At 36.8% G+C, this 17464-nt stretch overlaps 1 protein-coding gene across 6 annotated transcripts in view; it reads right to left on the bottom strand.

Moving 5' to 3' along the window:
- The window catches only part of ARFGEF1 (ARF guanine nucleotide exchange factor 1), a 167653-nt gene that overhangs the window by 123698 nt on the left and 26491 nt on the right, over positions 1-17464 (bottom strand). For 4 of the 6 annotated variants that reach the window (XM_078352578.1, XM_078352577.1, XM_035276406.3 and 1 more), the window contains exons 2-5: positions 10026-10056; positions 8795-8951; positions 6502-6648; positions 3812-3991 (exon numbers count right to left, since the gene is read on the bottom strand). In XM_078352578.1, the coding sequence (XP_078208704.1) occupies positions 3812-3991; positions 6502-6648; positions 8795-8951; positions 10026-10056 (515 nt within the window). Of the gene's footprint in view, positions 1-3811; positions 3992-6501; positions 6649-8794; positions 8952-10025; positions 10057-11776; positions 11876-12199; positions 12298-17464 lie in introns of all 6 variants that reach the window. The other 2 variants (XM_078352580.1, XM_078352579.1) reach the window with 1 other exon arrangement.

A 17464-nucleotide genomic window follows, 5' to 3' on the forward strand; every position in this document is an offset into this window, starting at 1 on the left:
ATGTATCTACAAATGTCTGAATTTTATTTTAGAAAAACTGCCATTATATATATAATAGTATTATTAATATTATTACTATTAATACTATTAATATATATATAGTACTATCTGTAAAACTGGCTCACAAGATGCTAAAAACATTAACAATTGGGATCACAAGATTTCATTTTTTAGCACTTTATTGCTTTCCATACAACTCTTTTGGTCCTCAAGACCTGATAAGAATGAGTCTCACATAATTAATTTCCACCAAGATAAATCTTGTACAGTACCAAATACGAACATTTCATATTCTCCAGTAATATTCCAGGTTAGATGGAAATGCCAGAATTCTATGAATTTATAAAATAAGTGTGAATTAAAATATTTTAATACTATGGTTTGACAAAATTTTCTTTGTAGGGAGTTTTATTTTGTGGAAGAAGGGGAAGATTAAGGTTACCAGTAGTTAGTATCAAAGAATTTGACTTCTAGCTTAGAAGATTTTAGGAAACGTAGAAGTTAAATCGTCTGTATCCCTTTTCCCCTTATTTTATCTCCCTCTTTTCCCCCTTTTCTATAGCTATTCATAGCACAGAACTAAATACTCTTTGTAACACAATACATGTTCACAGCCTTTATCATAATTCAGTTACATATTTGTTTAAGGGAAACTCTTTGCCTCAAATGTTCATAAGATATTGAAAGGTAATAGTTAAGTCAGTTTTGCTCGTCACTGTCTAAGTGAGGCCCAGCACAGTGCCAGGAACATATAAGGAATTTAATAAAAAATTTGTTAATCAAATCGAACCAAAAAAACTTAGTTATTAAAAAGTGACAAAATTATTTTATTTACGTCCTCAAAAAAAAAAAAGCAGCAAAACCACTTTTTGTGGCTGCAAAATATCAGAAATTAATTAATGCCACTATATAGGAGAGTAACTTAATAGATAATAGGCTATACTATACCCTAAAGTACTATAAATCTATAAAAAAGAATGAGGATAGTTTTTAAGGACTGATATGAAATGCTTTCTAGGACAGACTGCTCAGTGAAAAGAGGAAAATACAAAAGAGAACGTATAGCATGTATAGTAGCTAATCTTCAAGATGGTCACCAATGATGTCCACTTCGCAATTTTCACTCCCTTGTGTTGTCCCTTCCCATGATGTACTTGTGTGACCACTTCTGATTATAAGGTAGACATGTGGCTTCTGTCTTACATTAAAGGGATGGAAAGAAGGGAGGAAGAGGAATGAGGTAGGAGAAATTAGGAGGAATTGGTACTCTTCTGAGTAAACCTTCTGACTCTTAAATCATAGTAATGTTTTGCAAACCTAAAAAATAAATAAGTACAATTTGCCCTCTGTATCCCCATGGGTTCTACATTTGTGGATTCAATCAACCAGGGATTGAAAATACTTATGGGGGAGAAAAAGAATGGCTGTGTCTGTACTGAACAAACATGTACAGACAACTGTTTTTTTGGCCATTCTTCCCTAAACAATACAGTATAATAAATATTTACAAAATATTAGGTATTATAAGTAATCTAGAGATAATTTAAAGTATACAGAGGATGTGTGTAGATTATATGCAAATATTATGTGATTTTATAAAACAGCCTTGAGTATCCATGGATTTTGGTAACCACAGGAGTGCCCTGGCACCAATCCACCATGAATATTGAGGGATGACTATAATTAAAACTAACCAGGATGTGACAGATAACAAAAATGAAAAGCAGAGAGTAACAAATGAATCTATTATCACAAAGGAATAGCATTACCCTACTGCAGAGTGTGGGGAAGAAAGGAACTAATCTAAGTAACTAGAAAATAGTATTTTGAATAGATAAGGCTGAAGACCAAAAAAAAAAAAAAAAACCAAAACAAAAAACTGAATATAAATGCTATAACCTACTTAGTAAATTTGTTTTCACACTGGTAATGATTAGCTATTCTGAAACTAATGGGTATAACAGGATTGAACAATCAATGTACTTAGAATACAAAAGCCATATTTCTCATTATTCAGAGAAATAAGTTACAAATAAAGGGAGAAGACTGAAATGAACCCTGTATTTGTTGCACTGAAACCAGAAATATCAGTATGAACACATGGTTTTATTTTCTACAGATGGAAAGTCACATACAGGTGTGGGAATTGAGTGGGGCAAAAGGGATAGTATATAAACATGTATTTCCTAACTCTGTTTGCTGAGAGGCCTAGAAGCAACAACACAGACTAACAACGAACACATCTAGCACTCAGGGTTTGGTTTTTAAACACCATTCTCCAGTCAAAAGAGCCAGGGCTCCTTATTGAAGTGGTTGATTCCAAGGAGGGAAAATTCAAAATGAGCCTGGAATATCTTGAGAATAAAGAAAGTACAGAGGTACTCAAAAAAGGACGGGAGCTGATCACAAGGACAAGGGACCAAAACTGTAATAATTTGGGCAACAAAATAAGTAACTTTAGCACACATTATAACCATAAAATATAATAAATATCCATGATTACAGATTGATTTAAATAACTGAATGAATAAATTATGGGAGAAGAATTTCAGTTAATAAATACAGAAGGAAAGAGAGAAGCACAAAAATCATTAGGGAAACACCACAATAATTAATGTTGCCAACAAGATCCACTGACAGATATCAAAACTGAGGAAGGCGAGGAGGATCTTAGGAGAAACAGAGTATTTGCACTGTCTTAAAATATCTTCCCAAAGACATTTATTAATTGCAAAAGAAAAACTACTAACTTCATAGCAGGGGAACCTGACAGATAACCACCTTAACCAAGTGATCAAGGTTAACATCACCAACATTAAGATTTATTAACATGAACTCCTGAAAAGGACACAACGCTGTTTCAGAGATAATCTAGCAAAAAATGCACAACCTCCTTTTAATCATGAGAAAACATCAGATAAAGTAAACTGAGGAAAATGCAACAAAAAAATTATTAGTATCCTTTTAAAAATGACAAGATCATGAAAGATAAGGAAAGGTTGAGGAATGTCACAGACTGGAGAAGACTAAGACATAACAACTAAATGAATACATACTAAATGCAATGTGGGATCCTCGGTCAAATCTTTCAACATTAGTGGGAAAATTGGTGAAATTCAAGTAGGGTCTGTGGTTTAGTTAACAATATTATACCAGTGTTAATTCTGCTTTTAATAATTATACTATGGGTATTTAAGTTAACTGCATTAAGGGAAGCAGGGTGAAGGGTAAAAGAAATTGCTCTGCAAAATTTTTTGCAACTTTTCTCTAAGTTTAAAATCAGTTCAAAATAAGAAGCTCAATGCTGATTTTTAATAGTGAAGACCTAGGCAATTAAAAACAATTCTGTAGTTGCTGATCTCTTAAAACCAACCTGAAGCAGTTTAAAGTATAAGGAATATCATGCTCCTTTATCACATGGAGGAAATATGTATTTCAGCAACACAAAAATGCATTTTTTAAGGCTTAATGAGTAATTTTATTTCAGATTAGATTAAGTGTTTTACATCTACATTACACTCTACTAAGCTTGAATGTAACGAAAGTATCAGTTCCTAAGTACTTCCACAAGGAAGACGGCAATTGGTAAATTTCGCATTCTATTTGTGAAAAACAAAAAATACTTAGTCCAAAGTTAAGTCGGTAAACCTTAAAATAAAATGCAATCCCACAAATCTCCAGTAAGTAGAATTGTCAATAAAAGATATTCTTCTCTATAGGCACAAAGATTTCACTCTAATTACTGTAAACTCCTTTCTATATTTAATGCCTATTGTGTTCTATACAATCGCGCTCTTTTTAAAATACTTACTGCTTGGTTTTCCATGCGTGCAAAGATAACATTTAGCATCTGAGTGAGAGTAGCTTTGGCTGTTGTCTGATTGATGAGATTTTTGCTTGCTAAATAGATATTGTAACATGTTCTCACAGCTTGCAGTACAGTCCCTTCGTGAATTTCTATGTGTTGTGATGTTACTGCAGTAAGTAAAGCCTTTAAAAAAAAAAGGACAAAGTTAAAGACATTTTCTTTTCCCCTTTTTTTTGGAGACAAAGTCTCTCTCACTCTGTCACCCAGGCTGGAATGCGATGGTATGATCATAGCTCACTGCAGTCTTGAACTTCTGTGCTTATTAATGGATCCTCTTGAAGTAGCCTCCTGAGTAGCTGGGATTACAGGTGAGCACCACCACACCCAGTTAATTTTGTTTATTTTTTTTGTAGAGATGCAGTCTCTCTTTGTTTCCCAGACTAATCTCAAACTCCTGGCTTCATGTAAGCCTCACACCTCAGACTCCTGAAGTGCTGGGATTACAGGCATGAGCCACCACATCAGGCCTTAAAGTGATTTTCTGCATGTAGAGTTTCAGCACAAAAATTAAGTATTTTCATATTAGAATTAAAACTTTCAGAAACAATTATAATTTGCATTGCAGGTAGTATACACAGAATTTCTACTGGCCTTGAATATATCATCAACTGTTAAGATATTTGATGTTTTCCTCACTGTGTCAGTAGTTTCCACATAATCTGAAAACAATTCAACTAATTTGTTTCAACCAAAGTTTGATTTTAATCAAAATACTATTTAATTTACTAAAATGCACAGCACTAAAGCTGTTAGAGTAGAGCACAGATATGTCACATGAGATATCTGTTGAACTAGACCATCAACTTGGGAAGATACATATTGCATCTTATTTGCCTTCAAATTTTTCTGAGATCTTTTTTAACAGACTGAACTCGATAATTGTGTTGTTGTTGTTACTGTTGAAGAGGCTTATGTTTTAGAATAAAGCATTTAAAATAATCCTAAAGTAGCTGGGCATAAGTGGCATGTACCTCTGGTCGCACTACTTGGGAGGCTGAGGTGGGAAGATCATTTGAGCCAGGGAGGTCAAGGCTACAGTGAGCTGTGATCGTGCCACAGCACTTAGCTTGGTCAACAGAGTGAGATTGTCCCAAATTAAAAAACAAACCTAAGGCGAATCTTTCAATAAAGTGAGTAACTTTAACTTATATGAATTTTCACAAATTTTCACAAAACAGCAAAGACTCTTATCTTTTGTCTTCTTTATGTTGTGCAATGCTATGTAGAGTCAGCAGTAATGGACATATCTTAAACCATACATAACATGAAACGATACATGGTAAGTCAAAATGATCAACTCTTTTTTTTTCTTTTTTGAGACAGGATCTCACTCTGTTGCCAAGCCTGAAGCACAGTGCAGTGAACATGGCTCACTGCAGCCTCAATTCCTAGGCTCAAGTGATCCTCTCACTTCAGCCTCCTGAGTAGCTGCAACCACAGGTACACATCACCATACACAGCTACTTTTTAAATTACTTTTGTAGAGACAGGGTCTTGCTGTGTTGCCCTGGTCTCAAACTTCTGGGATCAAGCAACCTTCTTGCCTGGGCCTCCCAAAGTGCTGGGATTACAGGCACGAGACAACATGCATAGCATTTTTTTTTTTTTTCAAAAATTGAAAGGCTCCAAAAGGGCTGTATTCACACATGGAAGAACATGTCTACATGTAAAAACAATTTCAAAAGTACTATACTATATATAGCACATGAAAATTTTACTGCTATAAAAACATACCACCATTAACCATTAGCAATAACATTAAGAAATCATTATCTGTAACAGAATGAAAACATGACTAATTTTTCTCTGAAGGAATTCAATCAAACAGGTACATTACAGCACAAACCCAGAACAGAGTTTTGCTGAGCTGAGCAAGTTCAATAGATGAGTGGGTGTGAGGGAATCATGAGAGCTGGTGAACAAGTAGTGTCAGCTGGTGACTCATGGGTTGCAAGGACAGGCTATGAAGGGTCCAACAGTACAGAAGAAACTAGAGGGTCACAGCTTTAAGAACTACTCTAAAGCTTAACGGATGGAATATATATATATGAGAAACATGCCAGAAACAAAAAAACTCTGAAATTTCAGACTCTGGGAGCTCAAACCTACTGAGACCTTCAAAAGAAGAGACATGAGAACATAGTTTTCCTCTAACAAACTCTTGGCATACAACATTAAAATCCCCTAACATGGGGTCTAAAAAGCATCCAAATAACCAAATAACCTTTTTTTTTTCTTGAGACTGAAGTTTTACTCTGTCACCCAGGCTGGAGTACCGTGGCATGATCTCAGCTCACCGCAACCTCTGTCTTCCAGGTTCAAGTGATTCTCCTTCCTCAGCCACCCAAGTAGCCCACAACCATACCCAGCTAATTTTTTTTTGTTATTTAAGTAGAGACAGAGGTTTCACTATGTTGGCCAGGCTGGTCTCAAACTCCTGACCTCAAGTGATCTGCCCAACTTGGCCTCCCAAAGTGTTGGGATTACAGGCATGAGCCACTGTGCCCAGTCTCAAATAACCTCATTATAGCTGGAATGCATATAAAATTATCTTTCCTGATGTTTTCAAAGTGAAGGGCATCTGAATTTTAAAGATATAGATTATGAAGAACTATTTTACTTTATATAATTACCTTTATTATCTGCAGCTGAACTCCTTCATCTGTCTGAGGACCTTGAAAACAGCCACATATTGTTTCAATAATTCTATCAATTAATTTTTTGCCTGGTGTTGTACTATCTGGAGCATTGCCAGTCAAGTGCCCATAAGCAATAAGTTTCTAAAATAGAGAAAGAAAACAAAGATCCTAAGTAAGTTAACAAATGTGTGTGTGTGTGTAAACTAATGAAATACACATTAAAATTAAAGTATATACATTAATATACATTAAATATACATTAAAATTACAGTATACAATTGAATATACATTAAAATTTTTACATAAAAACATAAACGTATTATCAAAGCCAAAGCTATACCAACTTTTTCCCATAGAAAGTTTATTCATATAAATATGTAAAATTATTTATAGTTGTAATAATCACAAAAACAGAACAATAATAAAACCATCAGGTAGTATTTTGAGAAAGCCAGGCCTTGAGAACCTGTCTCCGATGAGTCAGAATTGCTTACCGTGGCTGGGGGCAGTGGCTCATACATGTAATCCCAGAACTTTGGGAGGCCGATGTGGGTGGATTACTTGAGTTTAGGAGTTTGAGACCAGCCTGGGCAACATGGGAAAAACCCATCTCTACAAAAAACTAAAAAATTAGCTGGGTGTGGTGGTATGCACCTATAGTCCCAGCTACTCAGGAGGCTGAGGTGAGAGGACTGCTTGAGCCTTGGGACGTGGGTTTGCAGTGAGCCGAGATTGTGCCACTACACTCCAACCTAAATGACAGTTGAGACCTTGTCTCAAAAAAAAAATTGCTTATTGCTTTCTATATAAACAAAGTTTTATTGATACTGCTTTTGTGAAAATTATCTTCATGCTTTAAATGACCCCCAATCTCTTTCCAAATGATTCATCAATATGCAGAAAACCTAATTTCCATATACTAGCTACAATAAATCACAGAATTGTTCATCAATCATTAGCAGTATACCCTAGAAGGAAGGCTTTAGATATTATCATTCTAATTTTCCAGTGAAAACAAGATCACAAATCAGATGAACTTATCTTTAACCAATCCTTAAGGACAAAACATAAGATCTTTTACTAGCCACTAAATTATAGCTGAATACATATAATTCCAAAACAGTGAGAATATTTTAAAAGAGAAGTATCCCTCTACTTAGAGGCTTGTCTTACAAATATAGTACCTATGAGGATCCTCTGTATATGTGTAAAACAGGGTAAAATTTTTCAGAAATTTTTCTCACATAAATGACTGCCACAACTAAGTCAAGCAGTCAAATATTAAATTATATTAAGCTGTCAATATTAACCTATTGCTTCATATAAAACAGCAGACATGGGGCCAGGTGCGGTGGCTCATGCCTATAATTCCAACACTTTGGGAGGTCAAGGAGAGCGGATCACGAGGTCAGGAGATCAAGACCATCCTGGTGAACATGGTGAAACCCCATCTCTACTAAAATACAAAAAATTAGGTGGGCATGGTGGCAAGTCCCTGTAATCCCAGCTACTCCAGAGGCTGAGGCAGGGGAATCAGTTGAACCTGGGAGGTGGAGGTTGCAGTGAGCCAGGATCACACCAATGCACTCCAACCTGGGCAACAGAGTAAGACTCCATCTCAAAAAACAAAAAACAAAACCATAAAACAGCAGACACTGGCCAGGGACAGTGGCTCACATCTGTAATCCTAGTACTTTGGGAGGCCGAGGCAGGCAGGTAGGCGGATCACTTGAGGTCAGGAGTTTAAGACCACCTTGGCCAACATGGTGAAACCCTATTGCTACAAAAAATAAAAATAAAAAATTAGCTAGGCACAGTTAGGCGTGTTTGTAATCCCAGCTACTTGGGAGGCTGAGGCAGCAGAACCGCTTGAACACAGGTGGCGGAGGTCACGGTGAGCTGAGATCATGCCACTGCACTCCAGCCCAGGTGACAGAGCAAGATTCTGTCTCAAAAAACAACCAACCAACCAACCAAACAAACAAAAAACAGGAGACACTTAGAAAAATTATTTGCAAATAGTGATGTATGTAAGGTTGGCAGCAGGGTAAACGTATTACAGGTTTGCATTTCACTGATGAGACCAAATCAATACTTTTCATTATTAAACTAGAAACATCTTTTGCAACTATTATTGTCTGTCTTAAATATAAAAAATAATTTGGTTTCTTACCACAAAAAAGAGTATTCAAAGCTTTGATGGAAACGTCTGAATCATCAATGTGAGTAATGTTTCAGAAACACATTCAAGGTAGACAGTTTTTAGAAAGTGCCATTTTCCACATACCTGTAAGCAATCTAGAGATGTACTAACTATGCGGGGGCATTTGGACTGGCATGCCAACTCAAAAGGCAAGAAGTACTTGTCTGCTTCAATAAAATTTGTCTTTGATTTCACTGGTGGAAGGGTGCTTGATCCAGCTTTTGCTTCTCCATGAGGAGGACTAAATGAGAAAGAAAAGTCTGATTAGCGTATCACATTTATAATATTGACGATAAACCCATGTATAAACACAGAATTTTAGTTCTAAAAGGAATCTTGCTAAACCAGTCCTTTATCTTCCCATATTTCATAAAGAAATCAAAGACCAGAGAAATGAAGTGGTTTGCTGCATGGTTAAAAGCTAGTGGCCAGAGCTGTGACTAAACACAAGACACTGAAATCTTGTCTGCAAAAATTGGTCTACCAAAAACTAAAAAATTCAAGGTGCTTCTATTACAGAAATATTTTATTGTCACTTAACGAATCTGGTATCATAATACCTTAAAAAGCAACGGCCTTTCTATTTGGCCTTAAGTCAATGTCAATTTTTTTAGTTACTCAATATTGTCCTAAAAAGGCCAACACTATTAAAAAAAAAAAGCTAATTTTCCCAAATATGAATGAAAGTCTTTAAGAAAAGACTCTGAAGCATATCTTATGGTATTTCAGAAGTATCTGTATATACTTATTTACATAAGAATCTTTTTGTATTTTTAAGTATGCTTATAGCAGAGCTTTGTGGCTCATGCCTGTAATCCCAGCACTTTGGGAAGCCGAGGTGAGTGGATCACTTGAGTCTAGTTCAAGACCAGCCTGGGCAACACGGCAAAATCCCATCTCTACAAAGAATATAAAAATTAGCCAGACATGGTAGTATTTGCCTGTAGTCACAGGTACTCAGCAGGCTGAGGTGGAGGGATCATTTAAATCTGGGAGGCGCCAAGTTGCAGTGAGCTGTGATTGCACCACTGCACTCCAGCCTGGGCAACAGAGCCAGACCCTGTCTCAAAAAAAAAAAAAAACAAAAAAAAAAACACACATTTTTATAAACATATATAAAAATAGGTTTTAAGAAATGTGTGGCTTTTTTGTTTTTATATAATTGTATTTCTTAAAACCTATTTTTAAAGTTGATTTTACTACAAAACTCATATGCAGAAAATCTGCCACACTAAAATACAGATGACTGTATTATTTTGACCAAGACTGACAAGTTTGCAAATAATTTTTACAAAAGAAAAGAAATCCAACAAACCTCTGTTTTTCAGTTTCCGCTTTTATTTCCTCTGAGGGGGAAAAAAAAGAAGCATACATTAGAAAACTTGACAACAAAAAGACTGAGTAATTTCATAATTACTCATTCGGAACTTCTACAAAAAGTTGGAAAGAATGCAAATTTAATAAAAATTAGGTGCTAAAATTGTTTCATCTAAGTTTTTAAATTTATACAAAACTACATGAATATGTACATTAACAATTATAAGGATAGGTGAAGTTACAGATTATTAATTCCCAACGCATTTCCTTTTTTGTCAAGTAACTATTTGTATTAAGCAGAAGCATTAATATTAAGAAGAGGGCCAAGTTCAGTGGCTCACGCCTGTAATCCTAGTGCTTTGGGAGGCCAATGCAGGAGCATCACTTAAGGAGTTTGAGATCAGCCTGGGCAACAAAGACCTCCATCTCTACCAAAAAAAAAAAAGTAAAAATCAGCTGGGCATGGTGATGCGCCTGCAGTTCTAGCTAGCTACATGAGGTGGGGGGTTGAGGTGGAAGGATCCCTTGAGCCCAGGGGTTAAAGGTTACAATGAGCTATAACCACTAGACATCACTACACTCCAACGTACGCACAAGAACAAGACCCTGTTCATCCCCTCCCCTCAAAAAAAAAACAAAACAAAACCACAACCGAATAATGTGTATGCTATACTGAAGTCACAAAATATATGGCAAATGTTGGAGGACAGGGGGAAAACACCTCAACACACCACCCTTGTGACTATCCCAGGGAGATTATCAGACCAGAACTTTAACTTCTTAAATATGTTTGTGCACTGATATTAACTGATTTTTCTATTTATGACTATACAAGATCCTTTAAAAATACACATGCCCAATTTAATGGGGAATTTTCCCTTTCACTATTTATACTACAAGGTCAAATCCTACCTGTAATAGAAGACCCTTAAATTTAATTGGCTGTGCGCAGTGGCTCATGCCTGTAATCCAGGACTTTGGCAGGCCAAGGTGGGCAGATCATCTGAGATCAGGACTTCAAGGCCAGGCTAGCCAACATGGTGAAACACAGTCTCTACTAAAAATACAAAAATTAGCCAGGCATGATGGTGCACACCTGTGATCCCAGCTACTTGGAAGGCTGAGGCAGGAGAATCAGTTGAACCTGGAAGGCAGAGGTTGCAGTGAGAAATCACACCACTGCACTCCAGTCTGGGTGACAGAGTGAGACTCCATCTCTTTAAAAAAAAAAAAAAATCTGGCTAATTGACAAAATCTGCTTGAAATTTGGAAGAAGGGCTTTCAAATGTGTGCCTAGCACTACTATACTATACATACACTAAACTTTACGTAGACCATTACATTTTACATGTAACTAGCATACTTATGTTTGACAACAATCCTATGAGGTATACTATATTTTCATTTTAAAGATTGAAAAATTGAGGAAGAGAGGTTGAATAACTTGTCCAAGGGCTGCATGGCTGGGTGATCAGGTTTCAATATTAGGTAATCTACCTACAGATTCTGGTTTATTAGCCGCTCTACTATATAGGTATATCTGAGAATACTGAACAAAATATGTTAAATTTGGATATTATAAACAACTACTGGCCTATAAGTTATTATTTAAAACTATCACTAATTGAGCATCTTTCATGTACCAGGGACTGTGTTAAACACTTTATAAAGAGACTTTGCCAAATCACCTTGCTATACAATTTCTACAATTCATTCGCACAATACATATATTATTTATATAATACATACAATTTATTTATTGCCTATTGTGTGCCAGGCATTTGATGTTCAGTTTTTCAGTCTAGTTTTCTGTGAACCAAACCCCTTTCCATTTTATCACTGGTAGAACTGGAAGAGAGAGAGTGTGAAAATATTATCTGCAGCTAGTTAGAATACTGCTTTAATAAAGGTTCACAATGATACTTAAGATCTGTAGATGAGCTACTAAAAATGCAAGGACCACAAAGACATACAATCAAAAACAATCTAAGTCACTTTAAAATATATGTGTGGGCTGTGGGCACAGTGGCTCACACCTATAATCCCAGCACTTTGGGAGACCAAGGCACGTCGATTACCTGAGGTCAGGAGTTTGAGAACAGCCTGGCCAACGTGGCGAAACCCCCATTTCTACTAAAAATACAAATATTAGCCAGGCGTGGTGGTACACACCTGTAGTCCCAGCTGCTCAGGAGAATGAGGCACAAGAATTGCTTGAACCCAGAAGGTGGAGGGTGCAGTGAGCTGAGACCATGCCACTGTATTCCAGCCTGGGTGACAGAATGAGATTCGGTGTCAAAAACAAATAAAATAAAATAAATGTATGGATAAGGAGGAAATGCTGTGTTGACTGCCCTAAATCATCATAAAATACTTTTTTTAGTATTTTTCATTAAAAAAAATCATCATTATTTAAGAGGCTGGGATACTACTACAACCCAGTAAGGTAAGAAAAAGGCAAGGCAGGGGAAGAAGATGAGCTGGCAGTTTTTGTATAAGGTGAATTAGAGCATTCTGGTTAAGTAAATTATAAACTAACTAGGAATATCAGAGGAAGTGAAACATTTTTAAGAGCACTGTGTTTTGATACCAAATGTCACTAAATAACTGTGAGCATGAGAAACAACCCTAACTTCACTAACTACTAGATTATAAAGGTTCCTTATATTCTAAAACATGGGTGAACAAAACCCCACCATGTGTTTTTGTACGGCCCGCAAGCTGAAGAATAGCTGAACATCTGCTATCAACTTGATAAAGAAACTAAGGACCAGAATAAATAATGGCCAGCTAGTAGGCAGTGATCCAGAAACTTGTTTCTCTAGTCTTTAACTAGTGTATTACCCACTACATTGTGCTATATTTAAGCAAACTTCTAATAACTGGTGCAAATGAACTGAAAAATATCATTCTACAATTATCAGGATAAACACATTACAGTATTCCCCATTATCTGCAGGGGATATATTCCAAGACCTCAGTGGATGCCTGAAACCTCAGATAAAATCAAACTTGATTACTGTCAACTAGAACATGTTTTTATTCATGTCTTTCATGACAAATTTAATGCCTTTTAATCTTAACTAAGTATTTATCATACATTACAATGGCCACAATGTTCACAGTTTGAGGTTCAACAGCAAAACTAGCAAGAAATTTCTTTTTTCTTCTTCATTTTAGATAGAATATTATTTCTTACTATAGATCTTAGTAACCTCAGCATATGATTTGTTTTTTCTTAGGTTCCTTTTCACTTAAAGGAAGCACTTTACAAGCTTCTCTGTGGCATATCTCAATTGCCAGCATCACCACTCTTGCACTTTGGGGCTATTAAGTAAAATAAGGGTGACTTGCACACAAGTACTGCCACACTGTAACAGTCAGTTGTGATCACTGAGATGGTTACTAAGTGACTAAATGGGAAGGTAGCTTATAGAGCATGGAGATGCTGGACAAAGATTCACATCCTGAATGGGACAGGGCAAGATTTCATCATGCTACTAAGAATGGCATAAAATTTAAAACTTATGAATTGCTTATTTATGGAATTTCTATGTAATATTTTCTAGCCAAGTCAACACTGTTTATAAGGCACAGGACTTGTTTAATGAACAGAAAAGACTGGTATTTTTTTTTTTTAAACCTGAGTATATGCGAATTATATCTGATCTCCTAAGTACATGAAACATCCCCCCAATATTATTTTTACTATAAACTTGCTTAGCTGCTTTTTTCCACTTTGATGGTACAAATACAAACCTCAAAATAATATTTACATGGATTCAACAAATTCTATTATCTATATAGTATGAATGATTTGTATTTACCTCTCATGATATCAATTTTGTCTTATATATAGCGTAGTTTACAAAGTAACAGCAGCTGCTACTCAATGCAAACTAAAGTGATAATTTAATGAAAGATCTCAAAGGCAAATGAACAGTTTTGTTTGCTGGCCCTTTTTTTTTTGGATGAAGTCTCACTGTGTCGCCCAGGCTGGAGTACAGTGGTGTGATCTTGGCTCACCGCAACCTCCTCTTGGGTTCAGGCAATTCTCCTGCCTCAGCCTCCTGAGTAGCTGGGATTACAGGCACCCACCATGCCCAGCTAATTTTTGTATTTTTATTAGAGATGAGGTTTCACCATGTTGGCCAGGCTGGTCTTGAACTCCTGACCTCAGGTGATACACCCTCCTTAGCCTCCCAAAATGTTGGGATTATAGGCGTGAGCCACCACACTCAGCTGTAAATGGATAGTTTTTAATAAACACATTAGAACCTACACATCCAAAGTACTGTCTTCTTCAAAGCAGTAACTGTGGGAGTCTATATATCAATTACCATAATGCTGCTAGTATTCAGAAATATTTATGGAATTCATCCTATTGTGCTTCTTTCCGGCTTGGCTCCTTTTAAGTGAATAAACTCACAAAGGAAAATTCTCTAGAAAGAGAATCAAACCAGCCACCAATTAATCACAAGTAGCTTTGAGCCAAGTCTGAAGAATGGAATGTGACTACAAAAGTTAATTTCAGTATTTCTGTGATCTATCTCAAATTGTATGTGTGCAAGCACTGTTCTAAAAAAAGCTTGTGACAACAGGGATGAGTAAATGTAAATTCCATGGACAAGGAAGAAGAATGGAACAATTTTATAAATCTGGGGAGTAGGGAAGGGAGGAGGTATTAGGAAGAAAAGAGGATCTGGCTTGCGTAACTGGATAATAGAGGTACTTAGACACAATGCCATTTTCTCAATGTGCAGGGGTAGAGTTGGAGCGGTAGGGGTGAAGAAGAGGTAATGGTCATGTTTTATTTTAAGTAACTGTGAAATATTCAAGTGGCAATATTCAGTAGGAATCAAGATTTATGAATATGAAGACTGGGAAAGAGTGTGGCAGACTGTATTTTCCAAAATGGCCACTATGGTATCTGCCATCCCACATGCTCTTCTACAAAGTGACCTTGCCACCAAGAGATAGCCTAATTCCCCTCCCCTTTTATCTGGGCTGGCCTTAGGGGTTCATTTATAACCAAGAGAATGCTGTGGAAGAGACAATGAACAACAGCTGAGGTCAGGTCAGAAAGGCCAAGCAGCTCCTGCCTGATTCTTCTATAATAGATTACTGGCTTTCCAGGTACCCTCTCTTGGAACCCAGTGGCTCTGCTGTGAACCCAGTGGCTCCGTTGTGAGAAGCTCAAGCCACTTGGAGGCTACAGCCCCAAGTCTGCTTCCAGGTGGAGGGTGAGAGGAGCTTGAAAACTTGCCTGAGACGTTCTACCTCCCAGCTGTGAAAAAAAAGGGCTTTAGGTCTCCACCTGACTTTGAAGTCTACAAGCCGGACTCAAGCCCTCCCCTGAGTTCTGACCAGGAAGTTTCTCATTCACCTTGTTACAAAGTTCAGCTAGAGAATTCCTTCTCCCTGTGGAGTTTTACCCCCTGCTCCTCTGGCCAACCTCCTGATGGATCCCAGTGGTGACAGGCAGGAATGGGCTGCTAGGGGACCCAGCGGGCTCCCAGTGCCTTTCTGCTGCTTCCTCTACACCTCTATTTCGCTCAGCTCAACTAACTTGACTCCGCTCCAGGTAAAGTCAGAAACTTCTCCCGCAAACAGAGCTTCAGCTACTCCAGTTGGGGGTGTATGTTTGGGAGAGAAGGGTCTCCCTTTCCCACTTCTACAGTTGGGGCACTCACATTATTTGGGGGAGATCTCCCAGATTCTCCAGGAGCAGTGTGCTTCCTTCAGAAGGTCTGTGGGTCCTCTCAGGATTGCTGGTTTGTTTTTGCAGTCGATCTGGAGCTAAAACTCACAGTGCAAGCCTCCACATGCTGGTCTGTCTGGAGCTGCAATCTAGTTCTGCCTCCTGTCCACCACGATCCCCAAATCCTTGAGCCCAGTAGTTCAAAAGCAATCTGGGCAACATAACAGGGCCCAACTTTATAAAACAATTTAAAAATTAGCTAGGTGGGCATGGTGGCATGTGCCTGTTATAGTGCCAGCTACTCAGGAGGCTGAGGCAGTAGGACTGCTTGAGCAAGCTACGATCACACTGCTGTACTCCAACCTAGGCAACAGAGCAAGATCCTGTCTCTTAAGAAAAAGAAACCACACATACCCACACACTACTATATGATATAGTACGATGAAAGTAAACAGATGGAAAAAGATATTAAAAGAAAGCAGGAGTGGCTATATTAACATCAGATAAAATAGAATTGAAAACAAAAAAATGACCAGAAAAAAGGACATTACACAATGATAAAAGGGTCAAATACATCAAGAATACACAGTAATCCTAAATGTGTATATAACAGAAGAGCTTCAAAATAACATGAAATTGAAATGAATAGAACTGAAAAGAGAAACAGACAAATCTGCTATTATAGCTGAAGAATTAAACATCCCTCTTGCAACAATATAACTACTAGACAAAAAAAAAATCACTAAGGATACAGAACTGAACATCATGAAGCAGCAGGATATAAATAAATAGAATACTCCCATCAATAACAGCTAGATACACATTCTTATAAAATAGCCATGGAACATTCACCCAGACAGTCCAAATATCAACAAAGTTAAAAGAACTGAGACCATACAGGGTGTGCTTTTTTAAAGAGTAAAGTGAGAGCAAGTCTATTAAGAAAATAAAGAAATACAAAAATGGCTACTCCGTATGCAGAGTAGCCCAGAGTGTGTTCTCTACCACAATGAAATAAAAATAGGAATCATGGAGAAAAACTAATATTTCCAAACTTGGAAATTAAACAACACACTTCTAAATAATCCATGAGTCAAAAGGAAGTCTTAAGGGAAATTTTTTAAAAATACATGGAACTCAATAAAAACAAAAATATAACAAATTTTATGGGATACAGGTAAAGCACACTTCATTAAAGGGAGACTTACAGCACTAAATACTTCATAGAAAAAAGTCACAAATCTAAGTTCCCACCTTAAGAAACTAGGAAAAGCAGCACAGAATAAACCCAAAACAAGCAGAAAAAGAAAGAATACAAGAGCAAAAATCAACAAAACAGAAAATAGAAAAATAGGAAAAATCAATTTAAAAAGCTGATTGTTTAAAAAGATCAATAAAATTGAAACTCTAGCAAGAGGAAGGAAAGAATAAAGCAAGATATCAGTATAAACACCGTAGACATTAAGAGGGACTAGGTGCAAACAATTCTACATACGTAAATCTGAGAACTGATATGAACAAAAGCAGTACAGAACTGAGATGAGACCAATTCCTCAAGAAGCACAAGCTACCACAATTCTTCCAACATGAAACAGATAATTTGAATAGTCCTGTAACTATTAAAGACATTGAATTCATAGATTAAAAACTACCCAAAATGAAATCTCTTGGACCAGATGGTTTCACCTGAGAATTCTACCGTGTTTATAAAAGAACTTATATCAATTCTGTCCAAT

Source organism: Callithrix jacchus, chromosome 16, assembly GCF_049354715.1.
Source record: "Callithrix jacchus isolate 240 chromosome 16, calJac240_pri, whole genome shotgun sequence".
Taxonomy (NCBI): Eukaryota; Metazoa; Chordata; class Mammalia; order Primates; family Cebidae; genus Callithrix; species Callithrix jacchus.